The following is a 16,133-nucleotide window of genomic DNA, read 5'->3' as shown; positions in this document are numbered from 1 at the left end:
TTTTATCTTTATTTATTACATTTTTCATGCTGCTCGCAGAACAGTTTGGCCTTCAGGTCAGGCGGCCTTGAGGACATAGTGGCTGCAAAGAGATAACGGGATATGACCTTACAATGAAGCGTCCTTATCTGTCCATTACGATTTAGGACACTTGATAAATGCAGAGGTTAGTTTAGGTAAAGTGACAGCAGAACACCTCACCAAATGACCAAATGACCAAATGACCAAATGACCAAATGACCAAATGACCAAATGACCAAATGACCAAATGACCAAATGACCAAATGACCAAATGAGAGTAAACAATCTGTATTGTTTGTGTCTATTATGTGCATACTTTCTTATGCCTTAATACACTTAAGTTAAAATATACACAAATATAAATGAAGTTAATGTCTCATATTGAGGATTAATGTCAGAGTGAATAGTTCGTAGGCAGTAGTGTCCACAGTAGAGGGAGGAGCAGGCGCTAAAGAAGGCTAAATGTATGTTGGGTCACCCTCTCCATGCTCTGTATTCATAGTTTCGCTTGTCTTTTTTACCTTCTCGGAAAACGAATCGGTTCTCCAACTCTTTTGTCCCCTCTCCCACTGAACTGTTTTTATCATTGTTATAGAACTATTGTTTATCTTGGGCCTTTACTCTTGTCTGAATGGACTCATGTCTTTGTGGAAGGTTTGCTTCATCCTTTATCCTTTGGGATCAATAAAGTTTTCTGGATTTGAATCTGAGAGCACTATTTAATGTCCAGAGTTTATTTTTATTTTTTTGTGGTTTATGGTTATATAGGACTATATGAAACAATATAGATTCTCAGTCATCCATGCGGTCAATTTAATCTTCAAACATTAAAAGGAACAGGACTTACATTACATCGTCTCGGTTTACTGTAAAAAGCCTCACATGAACCACTACTGCCATGTCTCCTCACACCACCCATTCATCCACAACTTAGATAGTTAGCACTCTCTTATACAGAGCAGATTCCATCAGAAGCGAGTGGCAGAATACTATCATGTGCATGAGGCGTTATAGAGGGGTGAATGCACGATTGGGCTTCGGGTGTCAAACAAAAGTCAGTGTAAGCAGCCCAAATGTACAATGCTGGAAAAGGTTCAAAGAAATAAGGCTCAGATCAGCCTTCAGTTTGTGGCCACAACTTAGGCCCTGATTTACTAATCGTCTGCACCACATACACTAGTGCAGTTGTGTGTCTTGTAATTCTTCTAAATCACAATATGAACTTTTTCAAATGTTTGTATGTGGCTCGTTTTCAAAGTCAAACTAATTGTGTTTTAAGAAGCGCCTATATCAACAATGCTGCAAAACATTGTCTGGCCTAAAACATGAACGAGACTCTCTTGATGACACAGACGGTTTCCCTGCTGGATAAAGAGCCTTGGTGGTTTGACAGAGGGGTGAAGGAGGCCGTGTTTAAAGGATCAGTTTGCCCGGCCCTCAATAGACATGGAGGACTGCGTTTCCTACTGTCACACACATGGTTTGGCGACTTCACCACAATGACACCACCCAAAGCTGTATCTGATGGGTGTGGCTGTCACAGAAATCAGCCATGAGGAAGCTACATAACTCTGGAGTGAAAAGTTAGTTTGTTCAAATGTAAGTCGGATTGGTGGTGGTGTTTTTCCTCCGATGATTCATTGAGCTGTGTTCCTTCTAATTGCTCCTCGGAGACAAATGAAGTATTATTGAATTAAATTATCTGTCTTTGCACAATGGCTTGGGAAGACAACTGCGAACACTACAAGACGCTGAATGAATGAGTCCCAGCATGTTGACTGTCCCCTCTGGCCTCATGTCCCTTGGTGGCTTTTTTTCCCGAATCACTTCCCCGTTTTATGTCTCCAAGCTGCGACCAGGGACATGTTGAACGGTCTCCTCTGGTGTATTTGATATCGCTTTTTTCTTTCTTTTTACCCTTTTTTTTTTTTTTTTTAAAGAGGCCCCATTTGTGCTGACCCTCATCACTTTTTCTTTCCAATCATCTCCTCCTCCTGGGCCACAGAGCTAGAGGCCAGGCTGCCATGGGGACCAGCAATGGCTGAGGCCCAGAGATTCATTAGGAGGCTTGACTCACTGTGATTGCTGGCTCAGACGCAGCAGTGAAAGCGCCGGATATGCCAACCGATAAAGAGTGGCAACAACTTCCTGCTTGATTAATACCATACGATTCTGGTACTGCACGACCAGGCGCGTAGAGCATTGGGGTGGCCCCGCTGAGATTATGGCTTTGAGTCCCGGCGAAATCCATCCATCCATCCATCCATCCATTTTCTTCCGCTTTATCCGGGGCCGGGTCGCGGGGGCAGCAGTCTCAGCAGAGATGCCCAAACTTCCCGATCCACACACACCTCCTCCAGCTGTTCTGGGGGGACCCCGAGGCGACACCAGGCCAGCTCGGAGACATAGTCCCACCACCGTGTCCTGGGCCTTCCACGAGGCCTTGTCCCACTAGGACATGCCTGGAACACCTCCCGCGGGAGGCGACCAGGAGGCATCCGAAACAGATGCCCGAGCCACCTCAGCTGGCTCCTTTCGACGTGAAGGAGCAGCGACTCTACTCCGAGCTCCTCCCGGGTAACTGAGCTCCTCACCCGATCTCGGAGGGTGCGCCCAGCCACCCTGCGAAGGAAACTCATTTCGGCCGCTTGTATTCGCGATCTTGTCCTTTCGGTCATGACCCAAATCTCATGACCATAGGTGAGGGTGGGAACGTAGATCGATCGGTAAATCGAGAGCTTTGCCCTCCGACTCAGCTCCCTCTTCACCACGACAGACCGATACAGCGACTGCATCACTGCTGACGCCGCACCGATCCGTCTGTCGATCTCACGCTCCATCCGTCCCCCACTCGTGAACAAGACCCCGAGATACTTGAACTCCTCCACTTGAGGCAAGGACTCCCCACCGACCCGAAGAGGGGAAGCCACCTTTTTCCGGTGGAGAACCATGGCCTCGGATTTGGAGGTGCTGATCCTCATCCCGGCCGCTACACACTCGGCTGCAAACCGCCCCAGTGCGTGCTGGAGGTCCTGGTTCGTTGAAGCCATCAGAACAACATCGTCCGCAAACAGCAGAGATGAGACTCTGAGGCTCCCAAACCGGACACCCTCCGGCCCCTGGCTGCGCCTAGAAATTCTGTCCATAAAAATAATGAACAGAACCGGTGACAAAGGGCAGCCCTGGCGGAGACCAACACGCACCGGGAACAGGTCTGACTTACTGCCGGCAATGCGAACCAAGCTCCTGCTGCGGTCATACAGGGAACGGACAGCCCTTAGCAGAGGGCCCCGGACCCCATACTCCCGGAGCACCCCCCACAGGGCACCACGAGGGACGCGGTCGAACGCTTTCTCCAGATCCACAAAACACATGTGGACTGGTTGGGCGAACTCCCACGAACCCTCGAGTACCCGATGAAGGGTATAGAGTTGGTCCAGTGTGCCACGACCAGGACGAAAACCGCATTGTTCCTCCTGGATCCGAGGTTCAACTATCGGCCGGATCCTCCTCTCCAGCACCCCGGAATAGACCTTACCGGGGAGGCTAAGGAGGGTGATTCCTCTGTAATTGGAACACACCCTCCGATCCCCCTTCTTAAAGAGAGGGACCACCACCCCAGTCTGCCAATCCAGGGGCACTGTCCCCGACCGCCACGCGATGTTGCAGAGACGTGTCAACCAAGACAGTCCTACAACATCCAGAGACTTAAGGTACTCAGGGCGAATCTCATCCACCCCCGGAGCCTTGCCACCAAGGAGCTTTCTCACCACCTTGGTGACTTCAGCCCCGGTGATGGGCGAGCCCACCTCCGAGTCCTCAGCCTCTGCTTCCTCATTGGAAGACGTGACGACGGGATTGAGGAGGTCCTCGAAGTACTCCTTCCACCGCCCGACGACATCCCCAGTCGAGGTCAGCAGCCCCCCACCCGCACTGTACACAGTGTTGGTGAAGCACTGCTTCCCCCTCCTGAGGCGCCGGATGGTTTGCCAGAATCTCTTCGAGGCCGACCGATAGTCTTCCTCCATGGCCTCCCCGAACTCCTCCCAGACCCGAGTTTTAGCCTCCGCGACCGCACGAGCTGCAGCACGCTTGGCCTGCCGGTACCTCTCAGCTGCCTCAGGAGTCCCACAAGCCAACAAGGCCAGGTAGGACTCCTTCTTCAGCTTGACGGCATCCCTTACTTCCGGGCGCCACCACCGGGTTCGGGGATTGCCGCCGCGACAGGCACCAGAGACCTTACGGCCACAACTACGAGCAGCCGCATCGACAATGGAGGAGGAGAACAGAGTCCACTCTGACTCCATGTCCCCCGCCTCCCCCGGAATCTGGGTGAAGCTCTTCCGGAGGTGGGAGTTGAAGACCCCACTGACAGAGGGATCCGCCAGTCGTTCCCAGCAGACCCTCACAACACGCTTGGGCCTGCCAGGTCTGACCGGCTTCCTCCCCTGCCAGCGGATCCAGCTCACCACCAGGTGGTGATCAGTTGACAGCTCCGCCCCTCTCTTCACCCGAGTGTCCGAGACACGCGGCCGGAGGTCAGACGACACAACTACAAAGTCGATCATCGACCTCCTGCCTAGGGTGTCCTGGTGCCACGTGCACTTATGGACACCCTTGTGCTCGAACATGGTGTTCGTTATGGACAAACTGTGACTAGCACAGAAGTCCAATAACAGAACACCACTCGGGTTCAGATCGGGGAGGCCGTTCTTCCCAATCACCCCCTCCCAGGTCTCACTGTCGTTACCCACGTGGGCGTTGAAGTCCCCCAGCAGAACAATGGAGTCCCCAGTCGGAGCACCATCTAGTACCCCTCCCAGGGACTCCAAGAAGGCCGGGTACTCTGCACCGATGTTGGGCCCGTAGGCCGAAACAACGGTGAGAGACCTGTCCCCGACCCGAAGGCGTAGGGACGCGACCCTCTCGTCCACCGGGGTGAACTCCAACACGTGGCGGCTGAGCTGGGGGGATATGAGCAAACCCACCCCAGCCCGCCGCCTCTCCCCGCGGGCAACTCCAGAAAAATGGAGAGTCCAGCCTCTCTCCAGGAGTTGGGATCCGGAACCCAAGCTGTGCGTGGAGGTGAGCCCGACTATATCTAGCCGGTATCTCTCAACCTCCCGCACAAGCTCAGGCTCCTTCCCCCCCAGTGAGGTGACGTTCCATGTCCCGAACGCCAGAAGCTGTGCATGCGGACCAGGTCGTCGAGGCACCTGCCTCTGACTGCCACCCAGTCCTCTCCGCACCCGACCCCTACGGATCCCTCTGCGGGTGGTGGGTCCACAGGAGGGCGGGCCCACGTCGTCCCTTCGGGCTGGGCCCGGCCGGGCCCCGTGGGCAGAGACCCGGCCACCAGACGCTCGCGTTCGGGCCCCAACCCCGGCGAAATCACCCTTCAATTTACTCCGAGTTGGCTGCTATAAGAAGCGGGGATGTTTGGAGAGGCATCTGTCTATCTCTTTCATAATAACTGAGCGGGGATTCGTATTGTTTCTACAAGATTTCTCTCTCCCCGCAGCAGCCTGAATCTTGTTAAGCATCCTTTTATTTTTGCTCTGTTGCCTGTTTCTAAAAATGTGAAAAATCAATGTCACTCAGACCCCATATTAAAGACTGTGTGCAGCGGTCTGAACAGTGTTACAGAGTCACCAATATCTGAAGGTTATACAGTGAATGTGGCAATGGAGATTCGGTGATCCATAAAATGTTTAGAGCAACTCTAAACCATTTTATCTTAACTCAACTAGACAATTCAACACTGAAACAAAAAAACAAACAGTATGTTGAGTGCTCTACTCAAGCAAAACCATCATTATATGTTTAAAAGGGGAGGAGGTGCTTTTCACATGACACAAGTCACTCAAAGCGCTCACAACCATTTATGATTCCACACTTGGTGGTGGTAAGCTATGCCCACTGCTGCCTTTGGAGAAGGCAGAAATAAGTACGGCAGATCTTCTATGCCAGCGAGCCCTGGCAAGATCAGTTCATCAATAACAAGACTGTGTAACCATGAAATACAACATCAATTTGCTTGACCACAGTTTGTTTAACAAATAAACACATTGCATAAACATATTAAATGCAAGTGTTTATTTTGATGTTTAAGAGGATGCTTTTTTTGTGTGCAATATGCTTTTTATTCTGCACACACCATTTGCAACCTTCAGGTCAGGCAGCCTTCAGGACAAAGTGAGGAGAGCAGGATATGACCTTACAATGGAAGCCCTTATCTGTTTGTTACAGGGCATTGGTCATGATAGATGAGATGGTGTTATATCTCTATTTATCTTTCCAATGAGCTTTTTGTGAATCCTTTCATTAAGCTATTTCTGTCTTCAGTGATATTTTCTGATTTTTCCACATTCCCTTCATCTATTGAGTGTAGATTAGTTCTCTATCAACACAAACTCTTTCAGACACATTACAGCCTTAATGCAGCCTACATTCAGATATCTGCAGCCTGGCTTATTTATGTTTATTTTGCATGATCTGAGTGTGCGTTTGTCGACTCTGAGCTTATTAAGATTCAGGTCGACGAGGCAGCAACAGCTTTCTGAGATGATAATAATAAACACAAAAGCCTGGGAGCCCTCGTGGTAGTTATCTGCAGGTGGGTGATTATGTCCGCTTCACCACAGGGCCTTGGCCAGTCCAGCACAGTGCCCCCAACACACTTACACAATGTCAACACTGGAGCACAGCTCGCTTAGTCAAAAACTATGTTCTGCAGAGAGCTAGACAGAAAATCAACTTGGTGACAGTCGTATAAAAATGATTAGCATAAAAGTTATTCTCAATATTGATGCGTTAACAAGAAAAGTGAAGTGTAAAAATTACAAAATGATCCGATTTTGTTTGCCAGATAATTGGACCCAAGACCTTGCTACCGGTGATACAAATAGGTAAATAGGGTACCAATATAGCGAACAGGTGCAGACTGGGTGCCTCAGCCGTCAGTCTACCCCAGGGCAGCTGTGGCTACAACAGTAGCATACCACCACCGAGTGGAGTGAACGAATAATGACAACAGTGAGGCTCTCTGAGAAAGTTAGTAATACGGGCTTGTAACTTTGATTACCAGATTACCATTCTAATGTTTAATACTGTCTTGAATATTGCAACAATATAGATAACGAAATCACACCAAACACAGAACGTTCCATAAAACAAAAAAATCATCAGCAATTTGTTTTTTCTTCAAATTGTGTCAAAAAGTAGCCTTAAAAAGCCCCCAAAAAACTATATCATGACCAAAGTAATACGGAACAGTGTTCTCCCCGTGTCTGCGTAGGTTTCCTCCGGGTACTGCGGTTTCCCCTACCGCTAAAAGCATGTACAATAGGTGAATCCTCCAACTAGGAGATACTTTTTCTTAATATTGCTTTTGTTTTACCTGCTCTCCTGTCTACGCCACTATCGCCCTGACTAAATGAACTTTTAAACATTTTTACTTATTCTGTTTTATTTATTGCGATAACAGTCAAGACAATATATTAAATCCCCTTCCCTTGCATGAAGCTCTTTGAGTTACTTGTGTCATGTGAAAAGTGCTATAAAAATCCTGTATAAAAATAACTGTAGCTCAGATAAGGTGTCAGAACACACAGAGCATCACTGTAATAATCTATAGATCTACAGTAATAATGTCATGCCTGGTGTCATTATCTGCAATAATAGATGGATTGTCAGAGAACACAATATGCAGGCACAAGACAACTTTGCCAGACAAGCACTCCAGTCGCGTGCCCTATTCACAGATTACACTAAACTTAGAGCAAATGGTGATAATGATCTGTTTACACTGGCAGAGAGTACTGTTGTGTTGACGATCTGCAGATGTGATTACAGCTGTCAGCAAACTGTATGAACTATAGGCACTGAGCTGCACAACTTCAATGATTGACAGACGGTAAAGTAGATCCCTATCACAGTCTGTTCTCAGCCTTCAACCCACTGTCGGTCTAACCCGATTATAGTTTGCCAGTGCAACATAGTATCATTACGACATTAGTGTTGTATGGCTACTGTATATCGCACATGATTCCCGCATATACTTTTACAAAATAAAAACAGCTACCCCTGCTTTAAAGACTATGGATTTGGCATGAGTACCCGTAAACATAAACGTGCAATGACCTGGCGAAAACTATGTAAATATTGGAATGTGTTTTAGAAATAAACTTTTCTTCAACAGCCAGGAGCATAAATCCACAACCCAGCAGCTTTGGGACAGTGGAGCTAAACCACTGTAACAAAGTGCCCAAAGCATGTTTTCTTTCTCGCAATGTTATAACTCTTTCTATTTCCCCTGACTTTAAAATTGATCTTGACAAATGATCAAAACACCCCATACAGAGCCATGAAACCGCTTCCAAAATTAAATTATGGATCTCACCACTCGCACAAAGCACATAAGGTTTTGGTTTAATCCTATTATTCCTTCACTATTGGAGGCATTGTTTTGAATACAAGCTCTTGATTTCATAATAAAAAACAGCAAACTCCCAAAGCTCTGTGTCTATATTTATGTGCTCCCATTTTATGTACTACTTTTTATTCCTGCTGCTACTAAGACTTTTGCTGTGGAAACAATATTACTATGACTATAACTAAAACGATATCTATCATTATCATACAAGCATCTAGAGCAGCACAAAATACGAAATTATAGTTATTGCAATAGTACGTGACTGACATTTAAAGCACGAAGCAAAACAAAAAGAGCAAAAGTACAGTTTAATTATTTTCCTAATTTAGTTCAACATGAGTTTTGATTGGACTAAAGAACGTACGGTCTTGAAATAGTATCATGAAATAATGTATTAATGCCGTTACTGCAGCATTCAAGACCAGGCCATATGTCCATTCTGGAAGAGCACAGAAGGGCCACTGTCTCTAGGGCCTTAACCTCTTACCCCCCGCCTTAACCAAGCTTTACCCAAATCTAAAAGCATCAAAATAGAGATGAAAACGAGGATGAAAACAGAACAAAAATGTGCCGGAAAAAGTGACAAAAAACAATAAAAAAAAAATGCAATGAAAAAGCAACAAAAAAGCCACAAACATGTGACAAAAACACAAAAAAATGCAATGAAAAAGTGACAAAACAATGTGACAAAAACACGACAACAAAGCAATGAGAAAAGCGAAAAAAGAAAAAAAAGCCGATGTGGAGAAAATGCACTCGGTTAAAGCGGGACGTAAAAGGTTAAAATTGTGGAAGTGTCGCATTTACGAGTCCAGGGCCATTTTTCATTCCCCGTCCACCCCTGTTCAAGACAGCTGTCGAATACCACATTTTTTGCTCATATTGTGCAGCCCTAAAATTCCATCCTGAAATGCAATGCAGGCTAAACGTCCAACCAGGTACTTCTAATCAAGTTTCTGGCAAATTAAAACAATTCCAAACGGGGGCAATAAACTCTCCCCTATTACTCAAAAGCAGGACATGCTCGGCAGTTTCACAATTACAAAGTCCAATCAATCAAAGCAACTGGATCTTCCAATCTTTAGTGGAGCTTCAGTCAAAAAAACACAGCCTCGAGGAAATGACATGGTTAGTCACAAAGACGGCTTCTTCTTAGTCAGGAAGATCCAGATTCAATTACTACTTGTTCTACAACTTCATCTCCACAACTCCTTCTACAGTGTAAACAAACCAATCCCTGAAGCTATGGCAGCATCTATTTTTATCTTTCCCCTATATTTCTCTCTGGAAAGCATGGTTTTCCCCTTGCATCTGCTTCTATCTGTTTTCCAGCGTCTTGTCTTGTCACACAATCCTGGCAGGATGATCCGGTCCTATGGTTTGCAGTTGACTGGGCAGCGTGAAAACAGCCGGCAGCGCGCGGGTCCAAGCGAGGATCGCCACAGGGCTAACTACGGCGATGAGACAGACACGGATGATGACAGAGGGCTGTTATTAGCGATGGAAGGACAGTAGACTACTTGGCCCATGCAGCGCCCCCGGAAAGGCAGTGGATGGACGGCCTCCCTTTGATTAGAGATAGGTGCTTGACACGGCTCCAGAGAGTGACAGGGAAAGGCATGATGTGGAGGAACGTGAGGTCAAGATTGGAAGAACCCCTGAAGACCCTCCAACAGGAAAAAGAAATCAAATCTATGATCGGTATTACATAATAGGGCACATGTTTTATATAGTTGGACAATATTACATAGATATTTCCAATATTGCAGTATAATACTATTGGACTCAAAACTCAAATAAAGTAAATTTAATCAACACATTTCCCACAGGGCGGCCCCCGCTTCACAGCTAGAAGGTCCCGGGTTCGATTCCCACCAGGATGGGGCCTTTCTGTGTGGAGTTTGCATGTTCTCCCCGTGTCTGCGTAGGTTTCCTCCGGGTACTCCGGTTTCCCCTACCACTAAAAACATGTGCAATAGGTGAATCCTCCAGCCAGGTGATTCTGACCATCAGTCTGGCTCCACATCATGGAGATGGGTCCCCGGGCGCGGCACTGCCGTCGACCACTGCTCCTTACGCGTTGCCCCAGCGGCATCGAAGGATGGGTTAAATGCAGAGGACAAATTTCAATAAAGTATACAAACAAACAAATACAAACAATACAAACAAACAAACAAACTATACTGAGCAGTGCCTCTGTTTCTCGCTGCACTCGAGCTAATCTGACAACTTTTTCAACATTCTGGTGTTTCACATCAGCCACAGATCCAGACATGACCCAGTTTGAACAACACACTCGGATGCACCGCAAAGAAGCTTTGAAAACTTAAAAAAGACATTTTTGTAACAAATATCTAAGTGGGGTTACGGAAGAAGGCACATCGTTTTTGCTCAGTCTTTTCATGTTCAGACAGCGGGTTAAGCTTTCATCACTTCAGGATCTGTGAGATTTATGGAAACACTGGTGCAGAGGCTGGGGATGTGTTTCATCTAATTCTGACTCTGAAACAATCTGTACTGTGTCCAAGCATCTCTGAGCAACAGCCGTTTTCATACTCAAAGTGGAAATAGTCCAAGTACCCTACAGCAGTACTTTGTAAGAATAGACTATTTTGTCTAGACAACTTCTCAAAAATTGTCTATATTTAAAAAATTACAGTTTTGACATCAATAAATAAAAATGAAATGGTAATGGTAAATGGTCTCAACTTATATAGCGCTTTTCCACCTACATTAGGCACTCAAAGCGCTTTAACAGCAAGAATCCACTCACCCATTCATACTCTTATTCATACACCAATGTACGCAGACACTGGGGGCAATGTGGGTGAAGTGTCTTGCCCAAGGACACAATGACTGTGTGCACTTTCAGTGCACTTACATATGCAATTTATGAGCTATTAGGCGGCTGCATGTATGAAAAAAAAAAACACCTAACCCCAAAAAAATTGCTACAAAAGGTTTTTCAATGGTTTTCTGTAGTATCAGGTGTGCTTATTAACATACTAAAAGTCTACCAACATCTGACCACTGGAAAGGTCTAATTTTCAAGATGGCGTCCAAGAGGGTGGCGAGATCCTTAAAATGCCCATTACTCCTTAATTATTCATCCTAGACAAGTCATTTTGGTGTCTAACCCCATGTTTTGGGTGTCTAGGAATCCAATGGGCTTGTTGTGTTGTAGTGACATGATCACATAATTATGATATAGAAATCGTGGACAAACACTCTATAACATTAGCGAGTTTGTCACGGCAACGGCACACATTTTCAACGCAACCTTACATTGCTTCCCAGAGGCTTAGAGGGGCATGGATGGGCTCGTTTTAAAGCCCCAACCCTCTTCTTCCCAACGCAATAAAAGGTACGTCTCTAGATAGGAGATATTCACTAAAGTCTGCGAGGCAAGCGACCACGTCGGCCCTGACATGGTAGACCTGGAAGGGTCTACCAGGGACCTTCCAGGTCTCTGTTATCTTAGCATTTTATCAATTAGCATATTTAAAGTATAGTGAAAGGATTACAATTACAAAGTGATTACAAATCTTAATTATTTTTGAAGAAATACCTTTCATTTGCACCGGATTTACATTAGTCATTGTCACACTGTTCCTCCTGTAAAGGTGGATTATGTGGATTGGCACGTTAAGTCAGTGCTTAGAGGGGTGTAGCCAAAATCAATAAAACAATACAATTGTGAGTATTTTTTTACAAGGTGGTGCCAATTACAGGTTCATACCCCCCTACAAAAGCTGAATAAATTATCCAGGCTGCTACTTGCAGTTTTGGTGTTGACAAAGCTCTCATGATGAAAGGTTCACCAAAAACTCTGGACCCCCCAGTGTAAAATGTGATTAGCATTTTATATGTTGTCAAATTAAAATGATATCTCTTTAATTACTTCAGATGCAAAAGATTTATAATCTGGTTTATTGATGTAGGTTTGGATACTAAACTATGCTGTTTTCAATCAAAAATACATCACACTTAAAGCAGAACGAAGTAACTTGTTTACCTTAATAAATCCTTTTCGTAGTCCCTCTGGGGGTAATACAAGTGTTAATGGGATGATTGGGGGGTCTTTCATCTCCCCTTGGTGTCTCCGGCCAGAAAACCACAAATGCAACTTTGCTGCCAACGGGTCGGAGCCACCAATACACACTAATGGAATCACGAAGAAGAAGCTAACAGGCTAACGGGCAAAGCTAATGGTGTCAGCCCATTAGTCCGACTACACTTTAGTCCGACGTCTCATTTTTCCGAAAATGTACCCTTGAGTAGGGGTTGAAAAATAAAATTAGGTTCAGGCAAGAGTCCACTGACCTTAAGGTTAGGGCCAATGTTTGTATATGTCTCTCTAATCCACAACACAACTGGGTTAGAGATGTTGGACTAATGGCACCTCTGCTCAATGGTATATGGCATGGCACCAAAGCTAACTGTGGGCTAGCGCCACTTAAATAGTATTTACAGCCAAGTTTGAGTAAAAAAAAAAGATCTTCATTGTGTATTTGGATGTACAATGCTACGACAACATACCATGATACCTGCAGTGGCTCTATAGGCTTAGAGTGGCCTCTTCGGGCATTAAATACTGTCTCAATACTGTCTTGAACAACCTTTCTCTACAGTTTCATTGCAGTTCCAATGCCTTATTTAAATATGAAAAAAATGTGGTGTGTATTTGCAGATACACTCCAGTTCAAAAGTAGCAGAAGTAGCAGGTTGTTGAGAAAATCAGTGAGATCAATACATAGCACATGCATGTCTAATGCAAAGGATCCTTACGCCTACTGAAGCTGCCAACTGCTAAAGATCAAACCTGTAGAGAAAACACCATGCACCATCAAAGGGGTGACAACGCCAACACATCAAAGCCCGAATAAAGACAAACTCCAAACCATGCAGAAAAGGGGGAAAAAATAAATAAATAAAAATTTAAGTTGATCATCCAAAATGGGTGGGGGGAAAAAATCTGTCTTTTCTACCTCTTTTCTGGCGTGGTTTCGATTTCGTTTTCTTTGTTGGCTGGTGCTTCTTGTAGATCTGGGAGGTTGGCAAAGTCGTCCTGCTCAGCCAGACCGATTGCTAGAGACAGGACAACCATCTTCCCCTCTCTGGACACACACACACACACACACACACGCACAAACACATACGCACGCATGGAGTCACATGACCACACAGGAAGCACAAAACATACACAAACACAGAGCTTTGTTAACCACAGAACAACAGGTTAGATGAGAATGACTGCATATTAATTCACAAATACTGAGTCATATATTTAGTATGGAGACAGTGTCATAAGATGGTTAATCGATTATTGATCATGATCACCAGAGCTGAAAAAGACAATAGCGTGGAGTTGTTATTGTAAAGGTTAGACACGGAGCAAAGCAATTCAATATATGACAAGTCAAGTGGCACAATTGTCACAGATGTCCAAACTTTTTTGACAGTTTTGAAATTATGATAGTGTTTTTTCAATGTAGCAATAATAAGGTTTCTAACAGTGGTCTTCAAAGGTTTCATACATGTGGCATTATCACTTCCTTTTGTGTATGAGTAAACTCATGTTATAAGCAAAAACAAAGATGAAGAAACTGTGTGATACAGAGGTGCTGCTTTAGCCTCATGCGGCAGAAAATCTTGCCAGGGACGTGATTGACACCTGACAGCGGGCACACTATTTGCCCCATGTGCTGTGGACATTTTGAATGCAGCAGGAAGTGAACACACACACACACACACACACACACAACTGCCACCAAAATGAGCTGTTATGCAAAACTGTAGCGCTTTTACATTCATTTATTTACATTGAAATGCTAGTGCCACTGCATATGTCAAATATTGAACGCTTTCCACGTACTGTATATGTGCAACTGTAGTTTCCACATGAGAAAAGAACATGCTCTTTCTCATGTGGTCTGGTAGCACATATTACTTCACACAAATCAGTTCAGTAGCCAACCTAGTAGATCAAAAGCGCACAGATCTTTTTATGATGGTCTTTTTACCCAATGCTCTTGAAACCCATTAAGACCAGGAGCAATCTAGTATTGCCTTTACGAAAAAAGGTAGTGCATTAAACAGAAATAATGATTCTTTAAGCTGTTTAAACCATAAAAGGAAGCAGTGCAAATTATATGCATTAAAACAACAATGGAGATGAAAGAGTAAAGATGAAAATATTGAATTAAGCAAAAAAAAAAAACTAAGCAATATTCATCGTTTCTTCTGCCTCCAGCCCAGCCCAGGGTTATGAATTATGTCTTAGTTGAGTGTGCAGCAGCGGCGTGAATTGGAAAAGGCCATGCAAACACTGACCTGAACAAATAAACAATTGTCCAGTGCAGACCTTGGTTATTTCACAGTTTTGACTTAACAACCCACAAGTTTCTGTTCATTTGTTCTGCTGTTTCTCTACTCAAAAGCCCCTTACATAACGCTCTCATCCAAGGACAACCTTTTCCTCTTTAGCATTTTTCATTTCTACAGTAATTTCTTAAAGGGCAATCTCAGTGTGATTGGTGTTTTTGCTACCTCTTCGAATATGAGCCGCCTGGATGTTTCTTTTTTTAAAGAAAAGCTAAAACTGTCCTAAAATGCTCGTGCGACTGTCTGTAGTTGTTGATCTGATTTAGAGGTAATTTAGTTGTGGTTTTAATGCTGGTTTAGGCTTGTTGTGTTCTGCTTTCTTTGTATTTAGATTTGTAACTAGTCTTATCATGTTTTAGATATGTTGTAAAGTCCTGGTCCAGTTTGTCTTAATTTTGTTCTAAAAAAAAAAAAAAAAAAGATAGAACTGGGGAAACAAACTATTTTCATTTTTAAAGTTGTAACATGTTCAGCTATAAGCGCTGGGGTGACTGTGGCTCTAAACCCAAATATCAATATCGGAAGCGTCTGATTTCAAACTTTATCTGTGTTCTTCTCCGTTTTCGTCTGGTCGTCTTCCTCTTATCTCTTCATCTCGCTCTATTTCAGGCTGTGTGTGCTTCCCTTTGCGCGCAGTCGCCCCAAAAACGAGTTGTTTGTTGAAGAAATATTGACGACGTGAGGCGCATATTAGCACTTGAGAGACAGCAGCCCACTGGGGATGTGTAAACAACACCAACACCAAGGCTAGTCGATAAGGTGAATGGATTTGTATAGATGACCAAAAAAAGACACGTGCACTTCCAAGTCCAAGAGGGTGCAGAAATCATTGCCACCCACACCGCTTCTATTGAGGAGTAATGGATGCGCCTCTTTGCAACACCGTGTGACAGGACCGTCCCCAACATGGAGAGATAAGGGACAAAAGGATCAGCAGATGAAGGAGTGAGTACTGGCCAAGATGATCTAAATTAAAATCCAACTCCACTTTATTTATATGGCACATTTATAGACTGTTTCTAAAGTACGGCACATGTAATTGATATAAAAAAAAAACACAAAAAAATTATCCTCTACTTGGATCCACCAGTCCTCATTTAAAATAATACAAATAAAGGAAATAAAAAGGAGTACACAATTAAAAATAAATGAACGGAAATAAGAGAAAAGCAAGAAAAAAACTTAATGAATACAAATAAACTTGACTTTAATATAAAAACGTAAGAGAAATAAATGATACTATAAATGATTAGTCAATAATACACACTAATAGAATCACGAAGGAGAAGCTAAC

The 16,133-nt window shown here is 44.4% G+C and overlaps 1 protein-coding gene across 3 annotated transcripts in view; it reads right to left on the bottom strand.

The window, feature by feature from the left end:
- The window catches only part of syt7b (synaptotagmin VIIb), a 95,529-nt gene that overhangs the window by 16,634 nt on the left and 62,762 nt on the right, over positions 1 to 16,133 (bottom strand). For 2 of the 3 annotated variants that reach the window (XM_079555683.1, XM_079555685.1), the window contains one exon: positions 13,444 to 13,572. The exons of the other annotated variant lie outside the window; for it this stretch is intronic. In XM_079555683.1, the coding sequence (XP_079411809.1) occupies positions 13,444 to 13,572 (129 nt within the window). The remainder of the gene's footprint in view (positions 1 to 13,443; positions 13,573 to 16,133) is intronic. 3 annotated transcript variants of the gene reach the window in all.

This window comes from Gobius niger (genome assembly GCF_951799975.1).
Source record: "Gobius niger genome assembly, chromosome: 4".
Taxonomy (NCBI): Eukaryota; Metazoa; Chordata; class Actinopteri; order Gobiiformes; family Gobiidae; genus Gobius; species Gobius niger.
This window is presented reverse-complemented; position numbering and strand designations above follow the sequence as displayed.